This window comes from Camellia sinensis, chromosome 14 (assembly GCF_055761805.1).
Source record: "Camellia sinensis isolate YWXY chromosome 14, ASM5576180v1, whole genome shotgun sequence".
Classification (NCBI taxonomy): Eukaryota; Viridiplantae; Streptophyta; class Magnoliopsida; order Ericales; family Theaceae; genus Camellia; species Camellia sinensis.
Genome location: NC_138974.1, coordinates 24,448,646 through 24,467,994, shown reverse-complemented (window position 1 = coordinate 24,467,994; position 19,349 = coordinate 24,448,646). Strand labels below are relative to the sequence as shown.

At 35.6% G+C, this 19,349-nt stretch overlaps 1 protein-coding gene across 4 annotated transcripts in view; it reads right to left on the bottom strand.

The window, feature by feature from the left end:
- Positions 1–256: 256 nt before the first annotated feature.
- Positions 257–19,349, bottom strand: part of LOC145788647 (PH, RCC1 and FYVE domains-containing protein 1-like) — a 35,503-nt gene continuing 16,410 nt past the window's right edge. For 3 of the 4 annotated variants that reach the window (XM_082905480.1, XM_082905479.1, XM_082905481.1), the window contains 8 exons: positions 14,933–15,019; positions 13,596–13,685; positions 7,273–7,353; positions 6,928–7,122; positions 4,673–6,790; positions 3,786–3,932; positions 2,528–2,913; positions 257–764 (listed from right to left, as the gene is read on the bottom strand). In XM_082905480.1, coding sequence (XP_082761606.1) covers positions 632–764; positions 2,528–2,913; positions 3,786–3,932; positions 4,673–6,790; positions 6,928–7,122; positions 7,273–7,353; positions 13,596–13,685; positions 14,933–15,019 — 3,237 coding nt within the window. In that variant the 3' untranslated portion in view covers positions 257–631. The remainder of the gene's footprint in view (positions 765–2,527; positions 2,914–3,785; positions 3,933–4,672; positions 6,791–6,927; positions 7,123–7,272; positions 7,354–13,595; positions 13,686–14,932; positions 15,020–19,349) is intronic. The other variant, XM_082905483.1, reaches the window with a different exon arrangement.

Here is a 19,349-nt window from a genome sequence, read left to right as displayed (position 1 = left end):
AAGGTTTAATTTAATTTGATTTGATTATTTTAACTAAAAAATCACAGGCCAAATAACGGCTTATTTAAGTAATTTTGGACTCAACTAGTAAACAATAACTGCATCAAAAACTGCACCAAAAATACTAGACAGGCTCCAAATATTTTTTAGACAAAAGCTATAACCCTATTAAGTTGTACCAAACATTGCATTGTCCATCCCAAGTAAAAATAAAATAAAATAATTATGATATATCAGTGGGACTCAACTGAAAAAATGAGAAAGAAAAGCATAGAAGTGAAGATGCATTCGCTTATGAAATTTACACGGCAACTGCTTTCAACAAGAGCCATCAACCTATTAAGAATGTACATTTCTCACCCTCAATCCCCCCCACACAAAGCACATTTTTTTGGGAACAAAAAAATTAAAATGCAAAATCAAGTCGTAAAAATTTAAGGGGGGAAATAGAAAAGAAAACACAATCAAACCCCTCCACTTCTCTCATTTTATAGCAAACCTTCCCTCAACCCTTGGTAACATGATAGCCAAACTAATGGATCAATAAGACCTTCCTCAACCAGGAATTTAGATCAAAAAATTTTAAAAGATATTCTTCTTGATTTTACATATGAACATTTCAATGTGTCAGTCAATGTCCGAAGTCCTCACTCCCAACACCCACACTTGACTTGTCAACCATGCGCACGTTGTACTGTTCGTATACTCTTGCCCGGTTCTCCGCCCACCATTGTTCCGCTTGTTTCTCACTAAACCGCTTCCGACTGCATCCAAACAGTTATAGGCCATGTTAAAATGAATATCTTATCAAACTTCTTTTACCAAAATATGGCATTATTTGGTATCATTGCTAGTTTTCTGGTTTTTTTTTTTTTATTTCCAAAGCAAGGAATCGTGTTATTTATGTATTTTATTTTATTTTATATTTTTGTAAAACATTTATTTAAAAAAAAGGAAAAAAAATAAGTTAGCAAATAAAATGTTTGGTACACATTTCCAAAACAAAAACAAGAAAACATATTGTGTGAGTTGCAAGAGGGGGGTGAGGATGGAATAACCAGAGGGGAGTTGCCAGAGTAAGAATGGCCAAGGCTATTTTCATTAACAGTATTCAAAATTTTTGAAAACAAAACCAGAAAAACAGAAATAAGAAACGTTACCAAACTGGCCCCAAAATGAAGTTATCATTAACAACCAATAACTATGAGGTTTAACTTCCAATATGCTGTGCAACAAAGGAAAACAGTAAGACTTTATGCTCTTCTTGTGGCTCTATGAACGATTGAATATTGTTAGAATAAAAAGGAAGTGGCAAAATATGGTTGGTATACAAGAAACCTTTGTCGAACTCAAGAAAATCCAACTCCATTAATCACCATATCCATGTCAATGACTGCCAATTGATCTCTTATTAATTCAAGTCACATAATCAGTCCCTGGCTAAGAAGCATGGACATGGACACGGACACGTGACACGACACGGATACGACACGGACACGCTGACACGTTAATTTTCAACAAAAGAAGGACACAACACGTAGGGGACACGCGTGAAATATGTAATTTTATATTTTTATTATATGTTATATATATTAATATATCATTCAAAGATAATAAAAAATGCAATATAATACTAATTCTTATAAATTTATATGATTTTTGTTTTATTATTGTATCTTAAGTTATTTTGTTTAAACTTATAATTAGTTTCACATGTATCCAATCGATAGACACGTGTGTTTATGGGATTGACATGTGTGTCTTCCAAGTATCCAAAGAGTGTTCGGCTGCTTAAAAAAATTTAAAAATTAGGACACGTTTTGAAGAGTGTCAAACACGTGTCCTAAGAGTGTCCAAAGAGTGTCGGGGCCCGTTTGTTTTGGGAGATAGAATGGAGGGGATTGATAGTGAGGGGATTAATAGTGAGGGGATTGTTAGTGAGGGGATTGATAGTGAGGGGATTAATAGTGAGGGGATTGATAGTGAGGGGATTAATAATGAGAGATTGTTAAATTATTTTTATATAAAATAATAAAACAAATAAAAAAATATAAAAAATTAAACATTATATTTAAAAAAAAATTCCCAATATATAAAAAATAAAAAAATTTATAATCCCCTCACTATTTTCTAATACCATCTCTACCTCCTCCTTACCAATCCCCCTTCCAAGGGTATTAGCAATACCAAGGGACTAATAGTCCCAACCCTTTCTCTGCAAACAAACAGGGACTTTAGTAATACCTTGGTATTACTAGTCCCAATACCCTCCCTATAGCCCAAAACAAACGGGGCCTCGGTGTCCAACACGGACACGACACGGATACGTCACCTTCTTAGAAGTGTCCGTGTTTCTTAGGTCCCTGGGTTAAATTAAATTTATATCATCACTAGTTTACCTAAATTCAATCTTTATGCATAGAAAAATATCTGTGTAGCAGTTGCAAAAGATTCTAGTAGGTATTTCAAGCACAAGAAGCTAGGTTTGATTAAAATGATATTTGGAGAAAAATAGATACAAACATACCTGAACCGTACTCGTTTAAGATCTTTAACACCACCAGGTAAGGAGGTAAGCGTGATATAAACACCTGGCTCGTCTTGCTCAACCCATTCATTGTCATTACGAGAATCACCTTCTTTAGTTCTGCCACCATTTCTGGTTGTTGTTTCTGACTGGCCTTGTCTGTTGTGGCCTGAACTGCGGTTACCAGCAGTGATTGACCCATTAGAAATCACTTGGCCGTTTGATCCATTCAAATCTGGTTCTTGGAATGTTGCTTGACCATTCAATTGATCAATAGAAGCAATAGGAACTTCGTTGGAAATGAGATTGAAGCCAAAGGAACCAAAGGAAGGTGATTTTATATTCCGGGATGCTCCCACAGGCAGCCTTTCAGCCATCTCCTTCAGCTATTTTGCATACAAAAATAAATAAATGAATGAGTTGCCTCACTAATTGGTTTTAGAAGTAGTGAGAAAACAAGTTTGTTGCTAATGGGAATGGAAGACAATAGCAGACCACTAATATCTTCAAATAAAGACATTTCAAATAAATAAAAAAAAATTATATTACTGACAATGTTATTAGCATAAACTTATAAGTGAGATCTCTCTCTCTCTCTCATGTGTCTGAGACAGAAAATACCCCATTCCCTTAATCCCGTGGATCAGATTCATACGCCTGATCTTCAACTGAGATATTTATTTCCCTCCACATAGGACCAACCTATTGCTCATGGTCCAATAATACTTCAGAATGTTCAAACTCCATTAAAAGTTTTTTTGCTCAAAATAAGTCATCATTTTATTGTGCAAATAACCTTAGCATTCCTTATTTTGGTCAAATAAGAAGGGGAATTCATATAAAGCCACAGCATGAATGGAAAGAAGCCACTTAACTGTCAAGGAATAAAAAGTTCGTTCAAATTTTCTAATTTCCTAACCACAAAAAGACATAAAAAGTGAATTCAAGCATTAATGATCAGCTACTTTCACATGCTTCTTAGGAACATTTAACACAGTTTTGTTATCCTGCTATTGCTGTCATGAGTGTCATTGTGTCATACTTGGGAAAAGTTGTGAAAAACCTATATGCTCCATAAAACCCTAAATGTGGCCAGCCACTTTGTGCAAATAATGCCAAAGGTTAGGTATGTACCCAATCTACCCTTCCCAGACCCAATCCAATTGGGACTAAACTGGATGTCCTCTTTGATAAGACATGCAATCAATCATTGCACTTGTCATATACAATTAATGCACACAATAAGCATTCATCTTACTTGGGCAGTGAGTGACTTGATCACTTCCTTTGCTGCTTTGCATTTTGCTGCTTCATCCTCTGCATTTGCCATTGCCTTCTCTAGCTGCTTAGCAGTTCTTTCCAACTCTACTTCTTGAAGTTGAGCTTTCCGGGTAAGATTTTCCACCTAAGGTAAAGATTGGTCAGACAACACAAAAGAACAGTCCAACATTGTTTGAAACTGAGTGATAAATTATGGGAAAAGGAGATTTTTGTTTGTCTACAGACAAATCACATCTTCTATACATCAGAGAAAATCTTTTCGAGTAGTTCTCTAACCAAATACCAACTCATATTATTAGATTGGAAGTTAACTCCACCTTTTTAATCCTAAATTTTATATCATTAACTACCAGGAAATCCTCTTTAGAGAAACATTTAAACTTACAGCCGATGAAGATATGGCTGGAGAAATAGCTATGCCCCTTGCCAAAGTAAACAAAAGAAGCTAAAAAAAAAAAAAAAAGAGGACAAATTAAAGTTCAAAAGGTTTGCATTTAACTCTTGAACTTCATTTAGAACTTCATAGACCAGCTCCTACAACACAAACTTTGGATTATATACCATGTATCACCACATATATTCACCAGAACGTGTATATATGCACTCGTTTGCATGCACACACAAACCCAAAGAAAAGATGTGGACACCAACAGCCTAACCGTTCCCATAATGTCAGTCATCCCAAGAAAAGAAAGGCATTTATAAAAAAAACTTTGTTTCTATGGATTATTAGGCACTGTTCCTTCACCTTTTCCACCTATTAGTACACCACTATTCCCATTGCTTCATCAAACTTCAAATTGAAAGAAACATTGCCAACAAATTACAGAAGCAGATGACTGTCAAGCAAGATAATACTAGTACCTGTTGTCTTAATCTAATAACTTCTTGGCTAAGGCTATCATTTGTTCTCTTAGCATCATCCACAACAATTTTCGGAGAGGTAAGTCCACCCAGAGTAGGTGTTGGTGTCGTGGAACGAGGTGGGCTCGGTCGTCTTGATATCGGCGACGTTGCCCGAGATACAATTCTGGACCCAGGTACAGAAGCTGAGAAAAACTTCTTGGATGAGCCAAACATTGGATTAAATGATTTAGAGATGTTAAGAGCACCCCATTGTGAATTCCCATTTGGAATAGGTGACACACGACTACTGTTGAATTCTGGTTTCTTGTTTCTCTTGGAAGACCGACTTTCCACTTGCTTGAAGGACTCCATGGAGGAAAATCTAGCAAGCTGAGGACGAGATCTGTAATCCAGCTTCTCGTCTTTTTCAATTAGTTCATTCATGCTACCTCTTCTACTCACAGAAGACTGGGATGAAGCATCAGTTTCAATGGCTTTCTTCAGTTTACTAAAACAAATATCACAAACCCGATAAGGTTTGTTGGGGTTCGGCGCCATAGATGCCTTAAGTGATTTCTTGCTGCTACACGAATGACAGAAAACAAGTCCACAATTATAACAATTATGACGTTTTCTTTTGAAATTAAATGGCAGACGGCAACCAGAACACATAGACTGATCAACCCCTGAAACCCACTTATGAAGACAGATAGCCACAGTAAAATTAGTACCACAAGCAATGCTTTTGACTTGCTTGTCTTTCAGAGCTTCTACTAAAGTAGGAGAATTTCTATCATCTGTATCACCATGACCCAATCGACCATTTGCTCCCTTGCCCCAAGTGTAAACTTCAGTTTTTTGAGTTAAAACTGCAACATGATAGGCTCCACAAGCTATCTCATCCACGAAACTCTTTATGAGCTTTCCTTCAACACGAGCGGGGAGCTTCCCATCAGCTTGAACATTTCCAAGCTGGCCATAAACAGGACTACCCATTGTGTAGACATGGCCTGAAGTTGTGAGTGCAGCAGTCAGGCTATGCCCACATGCAACTTGGCGAAAGTTGGGTTCAACAAGAGCAGCAACACAGGTAGGCACAAGTTTTGTTTCTTTGTCACCATGTCCAAGTCGATTTTTATCCCCATCTCCCCAAGTAAACAGTTTTCCTGAAGAGCAATTGCTGGAACTTGAATTCCCAACCATGATTTCTACAACTGCGGCAGTATGCCAAACACCACAAGCTGCTTGTACAGTCCGAAGACCCTTAAGGGACTCAACTTCCCTGGGTATTGAAACACTTCTTCGATCTCCATGACCCAAAACGCCAAATGTTCCATCACCAAAAGTAAACAATTGGCCAGCAGAAGTCACAACAGCAGTATGCCAGGGCCCACAGGAGATAGATGAAACATGAATACCCTCCAAAGGCCCATTCACCTTTTTTGGGACCCAATGACTCACTTCATTTCCATGCCCAAGAAGACCAAAATGGCCTTCGCCCCATGTGTACAGATCACCAGAAAGAGTTACAGCACAAGTATGGTGCTCACCACATGCTACAAGCTCAACGTTTGTTTGGCTGAGAGCATCAATGAGCTTTGGATGCAAAACATCAGAATCTACACCATGCCCAAGCCTGCCACCCGATTCCTCCCCCCAAGAAAAAATCTCTCCTTGTTTGGTTACTAAGGCAGCATGTTGTCCACCACATGCTATATTTTGAACATCAAGCACTACGGCGGACTCCAATGCTTTAGGCAACGACGAGTCCATTTTAACACCAAAACAACTCCCAACCTTGTGAAGTCCACCACCGAGAACACCATCCCCAGTGCTTTCCCCCCAAATGTAAACATCCCCCAAGGCATCGCCATCATCATGACCAGAACCTTGGCTTGATGAGCTAACAGCACTTGATAGGCTTACTCTAAAAGCATCCATTCCCATTGCTTTCATGTGACCATGTACACTATCTGAGCCTCCAGACGATGCAGAATGGACAGAACCACTAGCAGAGTCCGGGGGGAAGAAACCCTTGGGTGGCACAGCATATAATATTACATCCGAAAATCCCTTATCCAGACCATTTTTGGGGGGGCTTTCATATGGACTATGAAGGCGAAGCTGATCACTATCCTGAATTGAGCAACAAAGATTCTCTTAGCTGGCATTCTTAAGGAGAACTGTGTCCATGTGCATTTGTTTTTACATACACGTGCCTATGTGTGTCTCAAGGTGAACTTTCTGCATGTGTGCAAAACTAGAAATCATACCTTCTGCAAGCTATCACCACTACCAAATGGAGAGTTCAAAGGAGAACTTCTTCGAGTGTATGTTCGGGGACTATTAGCTTCAGATGGAATACCTTCACTCCTTGATTCTGTTCTCCACTTCCGTTGATGGCCACGTGAAATTAATGCTTTTAAACCAATAAACCATTGCTCAGCTTCATCTTTATCTTTACAAATCTGGAATGAAAGTCATTTACCAAATTACAAATAGAGTAAAATATTTATCTATACAACTCTAAAATAGCAGGAGAGAATTGGTATTTTAGGAAGATCGTTGCAGCAACTGAAAATTAAGAAGGAAATGGATATGTCAAATGAGATGCTTACCAAATCCAGTGACCTGTCGTTATATATAAGAGAGAAGGACTGGTACTCCTTCTCAGGCCGTGGATACCTTTGAAAGATTGGCTGAAAAATATTACACGATGAAATCAAATTTTAGGGCCGTAATTTAGTCAGTCCATATCAGGAAGAATTTATGTTTTATTAGAAGAGCTGAAACTAAGTCTACAAATAGCTACTCACACGACCATTGTAAAACAAACTTAATGAAAAGATTGTTGCACACAGCAATTGTTTGACTTCTACATAAGTTAGCATTATTCTGGATCTTAAATCAGCTTTTAGATTAGCCTCAGCAAATGCATGGTTTAATAAATTGACAAACTGGAAAGTGTTGGGAGATACAACTCTACAAGCAAAATAGAGGTCATGCATGTAGCAACTTCATCTTAAGGACGAAACATTTTGCATACCACAATATAAAGGACAAGTATCCTGGAACAATGTTTATCAAATGGCTACTTTATGGTGGTCACTGTTTTCTTTGACACTGATTAACAATAAAGAAACAAATGGCCATTTCATGGTAAAAGCTCAGGATGTCAAGCTTGAGAACAGGTTTGAGTCAAGGGAAGCCACTTCATGTGAATAAAACCAGAAAGTAGGTTTGTACCCTGTCTACCCAACCCAGCCTCAAAGAAAGAAACCCAAATGCAAAAATCAATCAGTTCTCTTTTTCTTCCTTTTTTGATAGGTATCAACAAATACTCCTTAGACTTATATTCCTTATACCACATAATTTATTTTTCAATAGCAGTGAATACCAGGTGCCCTTGTCTTCTGTGAAGTTTCCTTAATTACATTATGAACTACCCAGAATTTCCTATGTTTTTTGATATTCCACAAGAATTGCCTCCTAATACTACTCAGCAAGGAACCTTCTATTTTAGATTCCTTTTTAAGTCAACAAAACTCTTGCGATCCCAGTTCGTTTTAATATACTTCATGTCCAAGATATGATTGAATCTATGTCAATCCAAAGTAAAATAATCCAAATTGAAGGTCAAAATCAAAATAGACCACTGCACACAAAGGGAAGATTAGTTTTTTTGGGTTTTTTAAGCTTGTAGAAAAACTATCCATTTGAGATGTTTACCCCACTTTGGCTAAGTTTGGCATCTTCAAAAAAAGTCAAAAGTCACTATCCTATTTAAGTCACTATCACCTCTCTACCACATCACTTCAAACCCAACCTATATTTCATAAAAAGTCAAAAAGTGCACTTATTTAGAACATCCCAGTATTCTAAACCTTTGTTAGACATGTTATATAATCTCATAAAAGAGTAAATTGCCTTGTTGGATATTGCCATGGAATAAAATTCAATAACAATAAGAAAATGAGATGAACACAATCAATTGCGTCAAGAAAGCATACATCCCAAGTACTCGACTACGGCTATAAAAGTCCTTTTTTGACGATCAGCTCTACTCAAAGAAAGCCTGTCTAGTTAAGTTTGACAAACAAACATTCAATAAAAAATACTATCCAATCCAACACTTAGCAATGCTAACCCACCATAATCTATAACCTAATCTTTATATTTTACTGTGCTCCTATATAACATAGGTTATATCATGGAGGCTGCAATTTTTCCCAAGTTGTTTCACTTAGGTTTTGCACTAAGCAACACATGTCCTTGAGCCCAACAACTAAGGAGGCCCATGCTTATTCTGAGCCCATGATCGGAATAGGTTATATTAGAATAAGAAACTAAATACAATGAGATAATGATCGCAGCTGAGTGACAAAGAAAAACATGTCCAATCTTTAATCCTGGCCACTAGAATAGAATATAAGGTTGTCCAACCAAGAGATTGTGCCTAAAGGTCAAGCTTTTTGCAACCGATGGCCTATAATAGCAAGATCATGGAGCAATGCTTTCATCCTGGCAATTGACAACCTCAACACCCGCAGTTTACTAGAAATTCAAGTATTGGCCCTAAACACACAGAAGAAAGACTGTGCCTTATTAGCAAGAATTGACATAATTCAAATGTCCCTTAAAATCGCCTAAGCTTATGTGAACAAACCACTGTATGTTGTTTGACTCGGACTGTTAACCATTGCAAGCGAGGTAAGTTTGTCTCAGGGCTTGATGCCATGCACTTTTTCCTGCCCTTTTAACTGAAACACTCAAGGCATCCTGCTCAGCTTTACACCCAAAGCCTTGGTGTATAGGTGGCCCCACAGCCAAGGTCACATGCTTTGCGCCATGCCTTACTGCCCACAAACCCTCGCACACATGACTTAATAGGTAAATATTTGACTGTTCAAAAGGTATAAACAAAGTTATTTTCCACATTACAGATTTAACAAGGCCATGTAAAATGAGAAGGGAGGGTGTAGAAAAAATAAGCACGTTTTTTATAAGTTAAATGTTTAGTTATTAAATCATTAAGTGCAGAAAAAATTCATTCACACCAGTAAGTATAACAGAAATATTTGTTTGGCATCTCATACTTCATAGCAGCATAAATTTTTGTTTGGACAGTAAAAGGGAAACAAGATTCCCTTTCCATAACTTCGAGGAAAAAGATGTTAACATATTACAATGTCACCATAAAACAACAGTAGCCCAATTGTTTGCAAACTAAAACAAATGAACCGAAGTACGACACACTGTCAACTTTAAATGATTGGAGAACTTATATCATCAATCACTCTAATCCTATTAAAAGATTTAAAAAATGAAATTTAAAAGATATATTACTGATGGCTACGGAATGGAGATCAACAAATATATATATATATATAGTTAAAGCATACAAGAGCCTAAACTACATATATAGTTCCGCTTGTATCATATTCTTACATGGCCACAAATAAATTGGACCAAATTACCTGATGTAAAGACAAAGCTTTTCCCTTTGAGACCACATGCTTTTAATAATACCAAAGTAAGCCTTGTGTCTCACTCTAGTGGAGTCAGATATACGAATTTGTTTTCACCATTTTGCTCTGTCAAGGGCTACATGCTTTTAATTATCTAAAGAAAAAAGATTAAGATCATGACCATTCTACCCCATGTTTATAGATTGAAATGTAAACTCGTATGACCTTTTGAAAATTATTAAAAGCATGTGGTCTTCTTAAGGGAAAAAGTTAATCATTACATCAAAAAAAAAATTATTTATGCTATACATAGGAAGAAAAAATTAGCAATGATGTTATTTCCAATTAAAGCAAGATGAACTACGTGGAAGAGTACTTAAAAAATTAGGACAATTCTATCAGATGAACATATCCAACCAATACTAAACTTATTGAGGAGTCCAAGAAAAAATCATGAAATGGTAGGAGTAGCATCAATTGAGGATTATTCACAACCACCCCCCCCCCCCCCCCCCCCCCCCCAAAAAAAAAAAAAAAAGCATCACTTGAGGATAAATTGACAGAGAATAGATTAAGGTGGTTTAGACACCTACAACGAAGACTTGCAGATACAATAGTCAGAAAGAGTGATATAATCATTATAGATGAAAATATTAGGGGACAGGAAGACCTAAACTAACATAAGATGTGGTAGTAAAAAAGGATATGGATTTATTTAATTTAACTAACTATATAGCCCTTGACATAGCAAAATGATAGAAAATGATCTATGTAACCGACCCCATCTAAGTGGGACACAAGGTTTAGTTTGGTTTGGTTTGGTTTGGTTTAGTTTGACAACAACAACAACAACAAAAACCATGATTTGTGAGATAAAATGTTGAATCGCTAAGAAACATGTTCATAAAATTATCGTGGCTAAAATGCAAACGTTGAGATGGATGCATGGTAAACCGAGAATAATAAAATTAGGAATCAATGAATGGATCCACAAAAAGCACAAAAAGTTGACTTGGATAATTTGGCCATGTGCAACAATGATCAATAAGTGCACTAATAAAGAAGAGTGATGATGTTCAGATTACAAGTAATGTGCGGGGAAAAGAGAGAGAGACTAAACTTAACATGGGCTACGATAGTAAGGAAAGATATTGTAGCATGCTGTTTAGTTTAAGTTATGGCGAGATTACTGTAGCTGGCACCAAATAATTGGAACGAGGCTTAATTGAGTTGAGTAGAGTTGAGTTAAATTGAGTTGAACTCAAAAGGATATCTCACATTACGATATTTCGATTTCAATACTAAATTTATAGTGATCCATTGTCTATCATTGGCTTGCAACATAGGTAAGGCTATTTGCCCCATACACTGGCAACATTGCAAATCAATTTGCAATTACTACAAGTGAAATAGTCCAACAGGAGATCTATTTTGATCTTTTTCCTTACACTGGCTTGCATCATATGACAATTTATACACTAGCAACATTGAAAGCCAATTTGCAACAACTAAAGTGAAATAGTCCAAAAAGAGATTTTTATCTTTTTCTTGGGTAGGTAGTGGTGGTGATAAACGTACATCAAAGTAGAATCTAATTTAACATATAATTGAGAAATTTAGTAGGATGACATCGAAAAGTAGACGAGTTTAGAAAATGAATAAGAGCGGGGTAAAAAGCCAACAAGATAAAAAAAAATAATGCAAAACACGATACGCTTGAGACACGTTAAAATTTTATATTTTTATTAATTTATTATATGTCAAATATATGAATAGTTTATTCGAAAGTAATAGGAAAAAAGTAACATAACACTAATTAAATTGAAAAGGCATATATTCCATAAATAAAACATCAAGATATCATTCACGTAGTAATTGCATTCTAGAGAATGCAAAACAATTGTAGAACATTGAAATATGCGCGATGTATTAGTCTTATAAATGTTTCAAAACATATTTAGAGTGCATAAGTTGCATTAACATTATTACTATAAAAAGATTCATCACATTGGATGGTTCATTCTTGTTGCCAAGTGTCCGAAAAGTGTTTGTAAAGTGCCCAATATTACAAATTAAAATTTTAATTAAGGCACGTTGAAAAAGTGTCGGAACACTTTTAAGAGCATCTGCTAAGTGTCATGTCCGACATTACATGCTTCCTCCATAGAAATGTCCGTGCTTCTTAGCATAGCACTGGGGAACTGCGATTATTACATTATCACAACTTATCCAAGCACACAAAAACCATTATCAATTACAATGGTGCAATAAACAAACAGATTCTGCACGGAGTAAAAGAACTCAAGGGTACCAAATTACATTAGTTAGGGCAGAATGGTGGAAAAATAGGTATGCCATTTATTTCTCATGGATGCTGCAATAAGATGAGGATTATGTAAAACTTCGGCAATCTAACACTCTACTCCTTAGTAGCACGAAGCGGGAGCGGGAGCGGGGTCGGAATCGGAGAATCGTAGACATTCCAAGAAGCGTTGGTAGGGAGCGTTTGTATATATATATATATATTAAATAATATAATACATAAAAATATATTGTAAGATTATATATTTTTTTCCTCTAATGATAATGAAAATATATGTTATAATTTTTTTTAAAAAAAAAATACTATAAAAAATCATATGTTAAAGTATTATAATTATATACTTTTATTCGATTTTTTTCATTTATTATAAAATATTTATTCTAAAATATTTATATTAATTTTTTTATCTATTTATTTTAAAATGTTTTTGTTAAAAATTATTTGTTTTATTTATTTTATTACAAAAATAAAATAAAAGGAGAGAGAGGGAGAGGAGAAGAAAAACAATCCCAGGCCCAACTCTCCTATTTATGATGCAAACAAATCATCTAGTAACCCAATCAATAAATAAAACAGGTCACAAGCCCAAACAAATGTTTGTATGGGTCCAAAAACAATCCCAAGCCCAATAAAAATTCCCAAGCCCAACTTTTATGTTTATAGCTTACAAGCCCATACAAATGTTTGTATGAGTCTAAAAAAAAATCCCAAGCCCAATAAAAGTCCCAAGGCCAACTCTTATGTTTATAATTCCCAACCCTAGCAGCTGCTGCTTCTTCTTCACATGCTTCTTTGCAGCCTGGTACGTTTCTTCTTCGCAGCATAACCCTAGCAGTAGTAGCTGCTTCTTCGCAGCCGGGTTTCTCTCTCTCTCTCTCTCTCTCCCCTTCTGTGTCGCCATCGCTCCCATCTAGTTAGATCCGCGATTCTATCTTGACGGAGACGTGATTCTATCACGAATCTTGCTACGAATCGCTGAATCGTGATTCTAGACGAGAATCGTCTCCCATTTCAACGATTCCTGCTACTAAGCTCTACTCAGCCCCACTGTAGACTTCGACATCAATGAATATTTACTATTCCTTCACAAGCTTTAAAGTGTAGATAGAGTAGTTATACAATGATATTGTCATCACAGCAAGAAACTTACAGTGCGCTGCCCTGAAATGATTTTAGACACGTGACTTAGTTTGAGGTGTTTCTCCTCTTTCCCCGAGAACCATATTAGTACAGATTCATCCTGAAAGCAATAACACCACAGGTTCTAAATAATTTTAGCAGTGAAACTCTACTTTCAGTGAAATACAAATCAAGGAAGCTATTGTTTGTCAATAACACAACTAATGGCAGGTGATTGAGTATTAAAATAATTCGAAAATGAATATAAAAGTAAGCATATACATAAGACAATTATATATAGGAGGAAATATGTGTATCCTGTATTACATAAAGTCAAAATGAAAATAAAACAACACGATTCATCAAGCATTCGCATTCAATTTTCTGACAAGCCAGTTTGCTTCCATCTTATAGTTTAGGGGGAGTGATTCAACAACCTCTTTTGCAATTAGGCAAGGCAATAAGGCGTTAAATGGTGGGAGTGAAAGCATAAAAGGTTCACATGACTTGTGAGAATAAATATTATATTTGGCATGATAGAATGTGATTGCCAACCAGAGAAACGTGGTGTACAAAACAGCTACAGAAGGTAATTCACTACGGAGGTTAGAGTTACAACCACCAATCAACATGAAGATTTATTCCTATCCCAGTAACAACGAATAAGAAAAATTGCCAACATAAACCAGTTGAGTAATTATAATTAACCTGCACAACAACCAGTTAACATAAAAGCTACTGAATTTTAAACATATCACCACCATGTTTTTGTTTTTGCCTACATTTTGGGCATGTTCATAAGCAAGATTTCAACCAAATAGTACAGTGCAAAAAAAAGCGTCTTTTTATAAATTATCAAAAACAGAATAATTATTATAAATGGTCCTCGGCTCCAGTCAAGATTCAGATGTTAGCAAGATCACAAACATTTATGGGTATAATAGATGCCATTGCTGATTAAGAAACAAGCTACCAAATTTACAAGTATCACCTTGTGTTTTGGACTACAGTATCCTGCATGCATTCGCGGCAATACTCTGACATTTTGAAAGGTAACTGACAAATAGTTGCATAAAGACATAACTAATCTTTGGGTCACTATAATAGGAGTATGGACATAAATAATGATATATCAACTACAGATTCTAGAACTTAAAAACAACATAATAATAAATTAAAAACTCCAGGTTATCATTACAAGAAAAACAGGTAAAAAGCAATGCAAATGCAAAAGCAGTAGCACCAACATAAAATAATATAAATTTAATAGTAGGATTGTTCTTGCTGCAGTTGATTGTGGTGGTGGTCAAATAAATGAACAGAAGTACAAAAGGCACATAGATATCTAGAAACATCAAACAAACTTACATTTGCCAGTCGGAAGGGACAAAACTTAGGCTTCCCCCTTCTTCCATACTTGAGCAAATATGCCCCTTTCTTGAGAGCAGTAATGGCCTGTTGTAAAGATCAGCCAAAAACCTAAATTAAACAAGTTCAGCACATTTGCCTATGTTCAAGGTAAAGTCACAGTAATAGGTTAAAGATCAAAAAAGTAGCAAAAATTTTATTGAGATGATGAGGACAAATGTGTAGTTACAAAGACTGCAGATGCAGAAGGAAGTTGAAGCCATATTGTATATCCTGTAAAATCTTCATGGTTACTCAGTAAATATCCATAGGATTTTAACATCAACCTTCGAGGAACATTATTCTATTGAGTTATGGTGCAATGCAGTAAGACCCCTCTGCAGGTGTCTAAGTGGTTCTTCATTCTTATCTCTCTTTTCAATGCATAAGGAACTAGCTGAAAACTTCTCGCAATAATAATAATAATACCAGTATTCTGGACAGTGATAATCTGAAAGTAAAAGATTTATAAGTGTTTTTTTTTTCTTTTTCTTTTTTTGATGAACGGATATCCGGGCCAGTTTACGCACATCTTAACTAATCCGGGACTCATGCAAAGCACCCCCTCCACGTGAATCAGGCAAATCTCGGGTAAAGCCAGCGGACGTGGCCCAAGGAGTTGATAGCACCTAGTTGGAGTTGAACCTGAGACCTGGAGGGAGCACACCCCCAAGCCCCAAGTTGTACCCACTAGGCCAACCCCTTGGGGTTTACACAAGGTTTTAAAAGGTAGCTGCAACCATTCCGTAATACCGTTAGGTAACGGTTGTGCTTGTTATCACCACCCGTTTCGGCCGCTATAGTGGTGTGACAGAAATTCATGTGTAACTATTGTTTTGATGTTACGTAACGACTATGGCGGTACCATAACAGCTGTAACGGTCTATTACACACTTTTACAATGTTCTGAATAGCGTCATTACGCGGAAAAAAAAAGAAAAAAAAAAAAGGCTTACAAAAAAATAACAAATACTCAAATGATCCAAGTCCAAAGAAAGACTCTTATATAAATTTTTTTTCTTTATAATTTACTTTATAATTTTTATTTCATTACATTAGCGTGCAATTTTTTTTTTTATTTTTCACACAATTTAAAAAAAAAAACTATTGATACGCATATATTTTTTTTCTTCATAGTCACATTTATTGAGATTTAAAATATATTTTGATCAATTTTTGTTAGTTTTTAACTATGATCTAATATATTTCATATTTTTAAATCACTATAAAAGGAACTTTTTACATTTTATTTCAATAATTAATGACTTTAAGAATAATTAATTTTAAATGTCTACAAATTATTTTTGACCAATACCTGAACTAACTGAATAAAATGTTCACAATTATTAAATGAAATAATTATAAAAATAAAAATTATGCCATAAACAAAAATTATTTTTGAAGCATTTTTTTAGATAACGCTTTATAGCTAACTAAATAAAATTATTTACAATTAAGTATTAAATGAAATGATTATAAAAATAAAAATTGTGTCATAAACAAAAAAAAAAATTTTGAGCTACTGATTTTATTTTATTTTTTCAATGCATTTTTTATGCAACACATTACAGTAACAAAATAAAAAATATTTACAATTAAATATTACATAAAATGATTATAAAAATAAATACAACTACTGTTTATATATTTTTTATTTTACACGCCCAAGTAATGAAATAAATATTAAAAAATAAATTATAAAGAAAAAAAAATGTATATAAGATTTTTTATTTGAGCTTAGATCACTTGAATATTTGTTCTTTTTTTTTTTTTTGTAACCTTTTGTCTCTTTTTTTGAAAAGAAAGATATTTAGAATATTGTAAAAGTGTGTAACATACCGTTACAACCATTACATAACACCAAAACAACTGTTACACATGAATTTCCATCACACCACTGTAGCGGCCGTAACGGGTGGCGGTAACCACCACAACCATTACGTAACACTTTTTAAAACCCTAAGATTATATGTACAAGGGGACACATATTCACTGGTAAAAACTCAGCCAATCAACCTTGAAGTTGTGGGCTTGAACTAAAGGGCCACCAGTTTGGGCAAATAATGCCAAAGATTAAGTCTATGCTCAATCTCCCCCTCCTAGACCCTCATCCAATGGGGACTAAGCTGGACGAATTGTTCAAGATCATATGTGCCATTAAAGAAAATTAGAAACAGGTAGAAGTTGAGAAGTAAAGTGCCTACTTACCCAAAAATAAAAATAAAAATAGTATCAATTTCTGCCGCTAAAGCTTTTCCAAACAAGTTCTAACCAACCTAAATACTTCCCCTCCCTTTGGCCTTAAATTCTACACCAGAGCCCCCAAAATTAGCCAATGTTTTAAGAATTTTAGCACACTGTTTACAAAATCCAGCACGCAGGAACTTTTAAATCCTAGCAAGTTACAAGTCCTTTCAAATCCCCAAAACCTCAATTGTTGCTTCCACATTATAGGATCATAACTTAGGAAGCCACCCAGACACCAACCACAAGCAGCCTTGACTTAAGTTTCTTAAAGCTGTGCTGCACTACATCTTTTCTCGATAGCAGGCACCAAAACTTGAGAATATCCTAGATATGAGGCTTATACTACCCAAACGTATCCATAAATAGAACACACACCTTAGTTTTGAACATATATCTGAATGCTTCCAGAAAGATGTGTTCAACAAGATTGATAAAATGCCTTTCTAGAACATATTAATTATTTTAGAAAAAGCATTAACAATATTATACACTTGGACCAATTTTGAAGTGAGATCAAAGAGGATAAATGATTTGGAATCCAATCCAAATGTTTGGATCAATGTACATAATTCACGTTCACTTGGATGAAATTTAATATCGCATATTTAGAACTTAGAATAATAAAAATTTCATACTAGTGAGTAGGGGTGCTCACGGACCCGGATGATCTGCCAAACTGACCCGACTCGACCCGACCCAATACACCAGATTTTTAAACGGATTAGGTGGTAGGACAGAAATTTTCCAAATCTGTCTATGTTCAGACGGATGGCAAATGAAAGACCCCCCCGACCCAACCTATCTGCAAACCCTCCTTCAGAAAATGATATTATATTTTTATCCTTTGTATGTTAAAAAAAGACATTTTATTTAATAATAATATTAACTATTTATGAAATATGAAAGTTATGGCTTTTATTTAAATTATAAAAAATTTTAGACACAAAAAAGGACTAAAATAGTAAAAAAAATTACTCTAAAATAATTTTTTAAAAAACCTAAAATAGTAAAGCCCAAACCGCCAAATCGATCTGTATCCGCCTACCAACCCACATGGCCTGCTCAATCCGCATTAACTAACTAAGCGGACGGATGCTTTTAGTTTGCTATTAGGCTTAATTTCTTTTATTTTTATTTTTTTCTCATTATTATTTTTTGTTTGGATTTAATTTTCTTATTTTTTTCTGCTTTTTAATTTCATTTTTCAGTACTTAAACATAAAAATAAAAATAAATCAAAATACAAATATTTACATAAAAAAAAACACCCTTCATTTTTTTTTTCAGCCACACGCCGATCAAAATAATACAAAAAAAAAACTCTTCATTTTTTTCCGGCCATACGCCGATCTTACTTACTCGCCTCTTCCATTATTTTCTTCTTCTTTTTATCACCTTGGGCTACCCTTGATGCCCCTGCCCCCATGCTTTCGTCGAGAGCGACGACTCTCTGCTGACTATCAAAGGCCAAGAACGACGTTGCTCCAAATCGGGCCATGGAGGTGGTCTTTTGTTTAAGCTCTTTATTTTTGGCCTTCAGTGCGCCTATTTCTGCTCGCGCATCCTTGTACATGCGTTGGAGCAGAGAGAGTTGGGCGTTGAACTGATGGAGCTCACTCGTCCTGTTCTGCAATCGGTGAGCCAATTTTGTGACTGCAGTCACCGTCTCCATACAGGACGTCAGTGTGAAATGATTGGCTTCAATGTTTGATTGAGCTGCCATGATTTGCTCAATCGACATCATAAGAAGGTTAGGCAGAGGAATGACAGGAAGAGTAAGAGTAGGGGCACTCGGTCCAGCAAAGCTTATGAGATCGTTCAGGTCCAGAAACAGAGTGAGGGGACGGGATGAGAAAGCCATGGATTAGAGGTGAGACGTGTCAAAGAAATGAGTTGCAGAGAAATATAAGCGAACAGACTGAGGTTTGGCCTCCTCCATTCAGTTTGTTTGTCTCTCGATAAGGAAGACAAAACAAAAGAGAGTGGTGAAGAAAAGATAGAAGAGAATGGTGAAGAAGAAAATAAAAGAGTGTGTGATTAAGAAGAAGGCAAAAAAGAAGAAGACAAGGAGGGAGAGGGAGCCGAGGCAAGTACAAATTGAGGCCTGTTTTTGTCCGCCAATGACGCAAAAG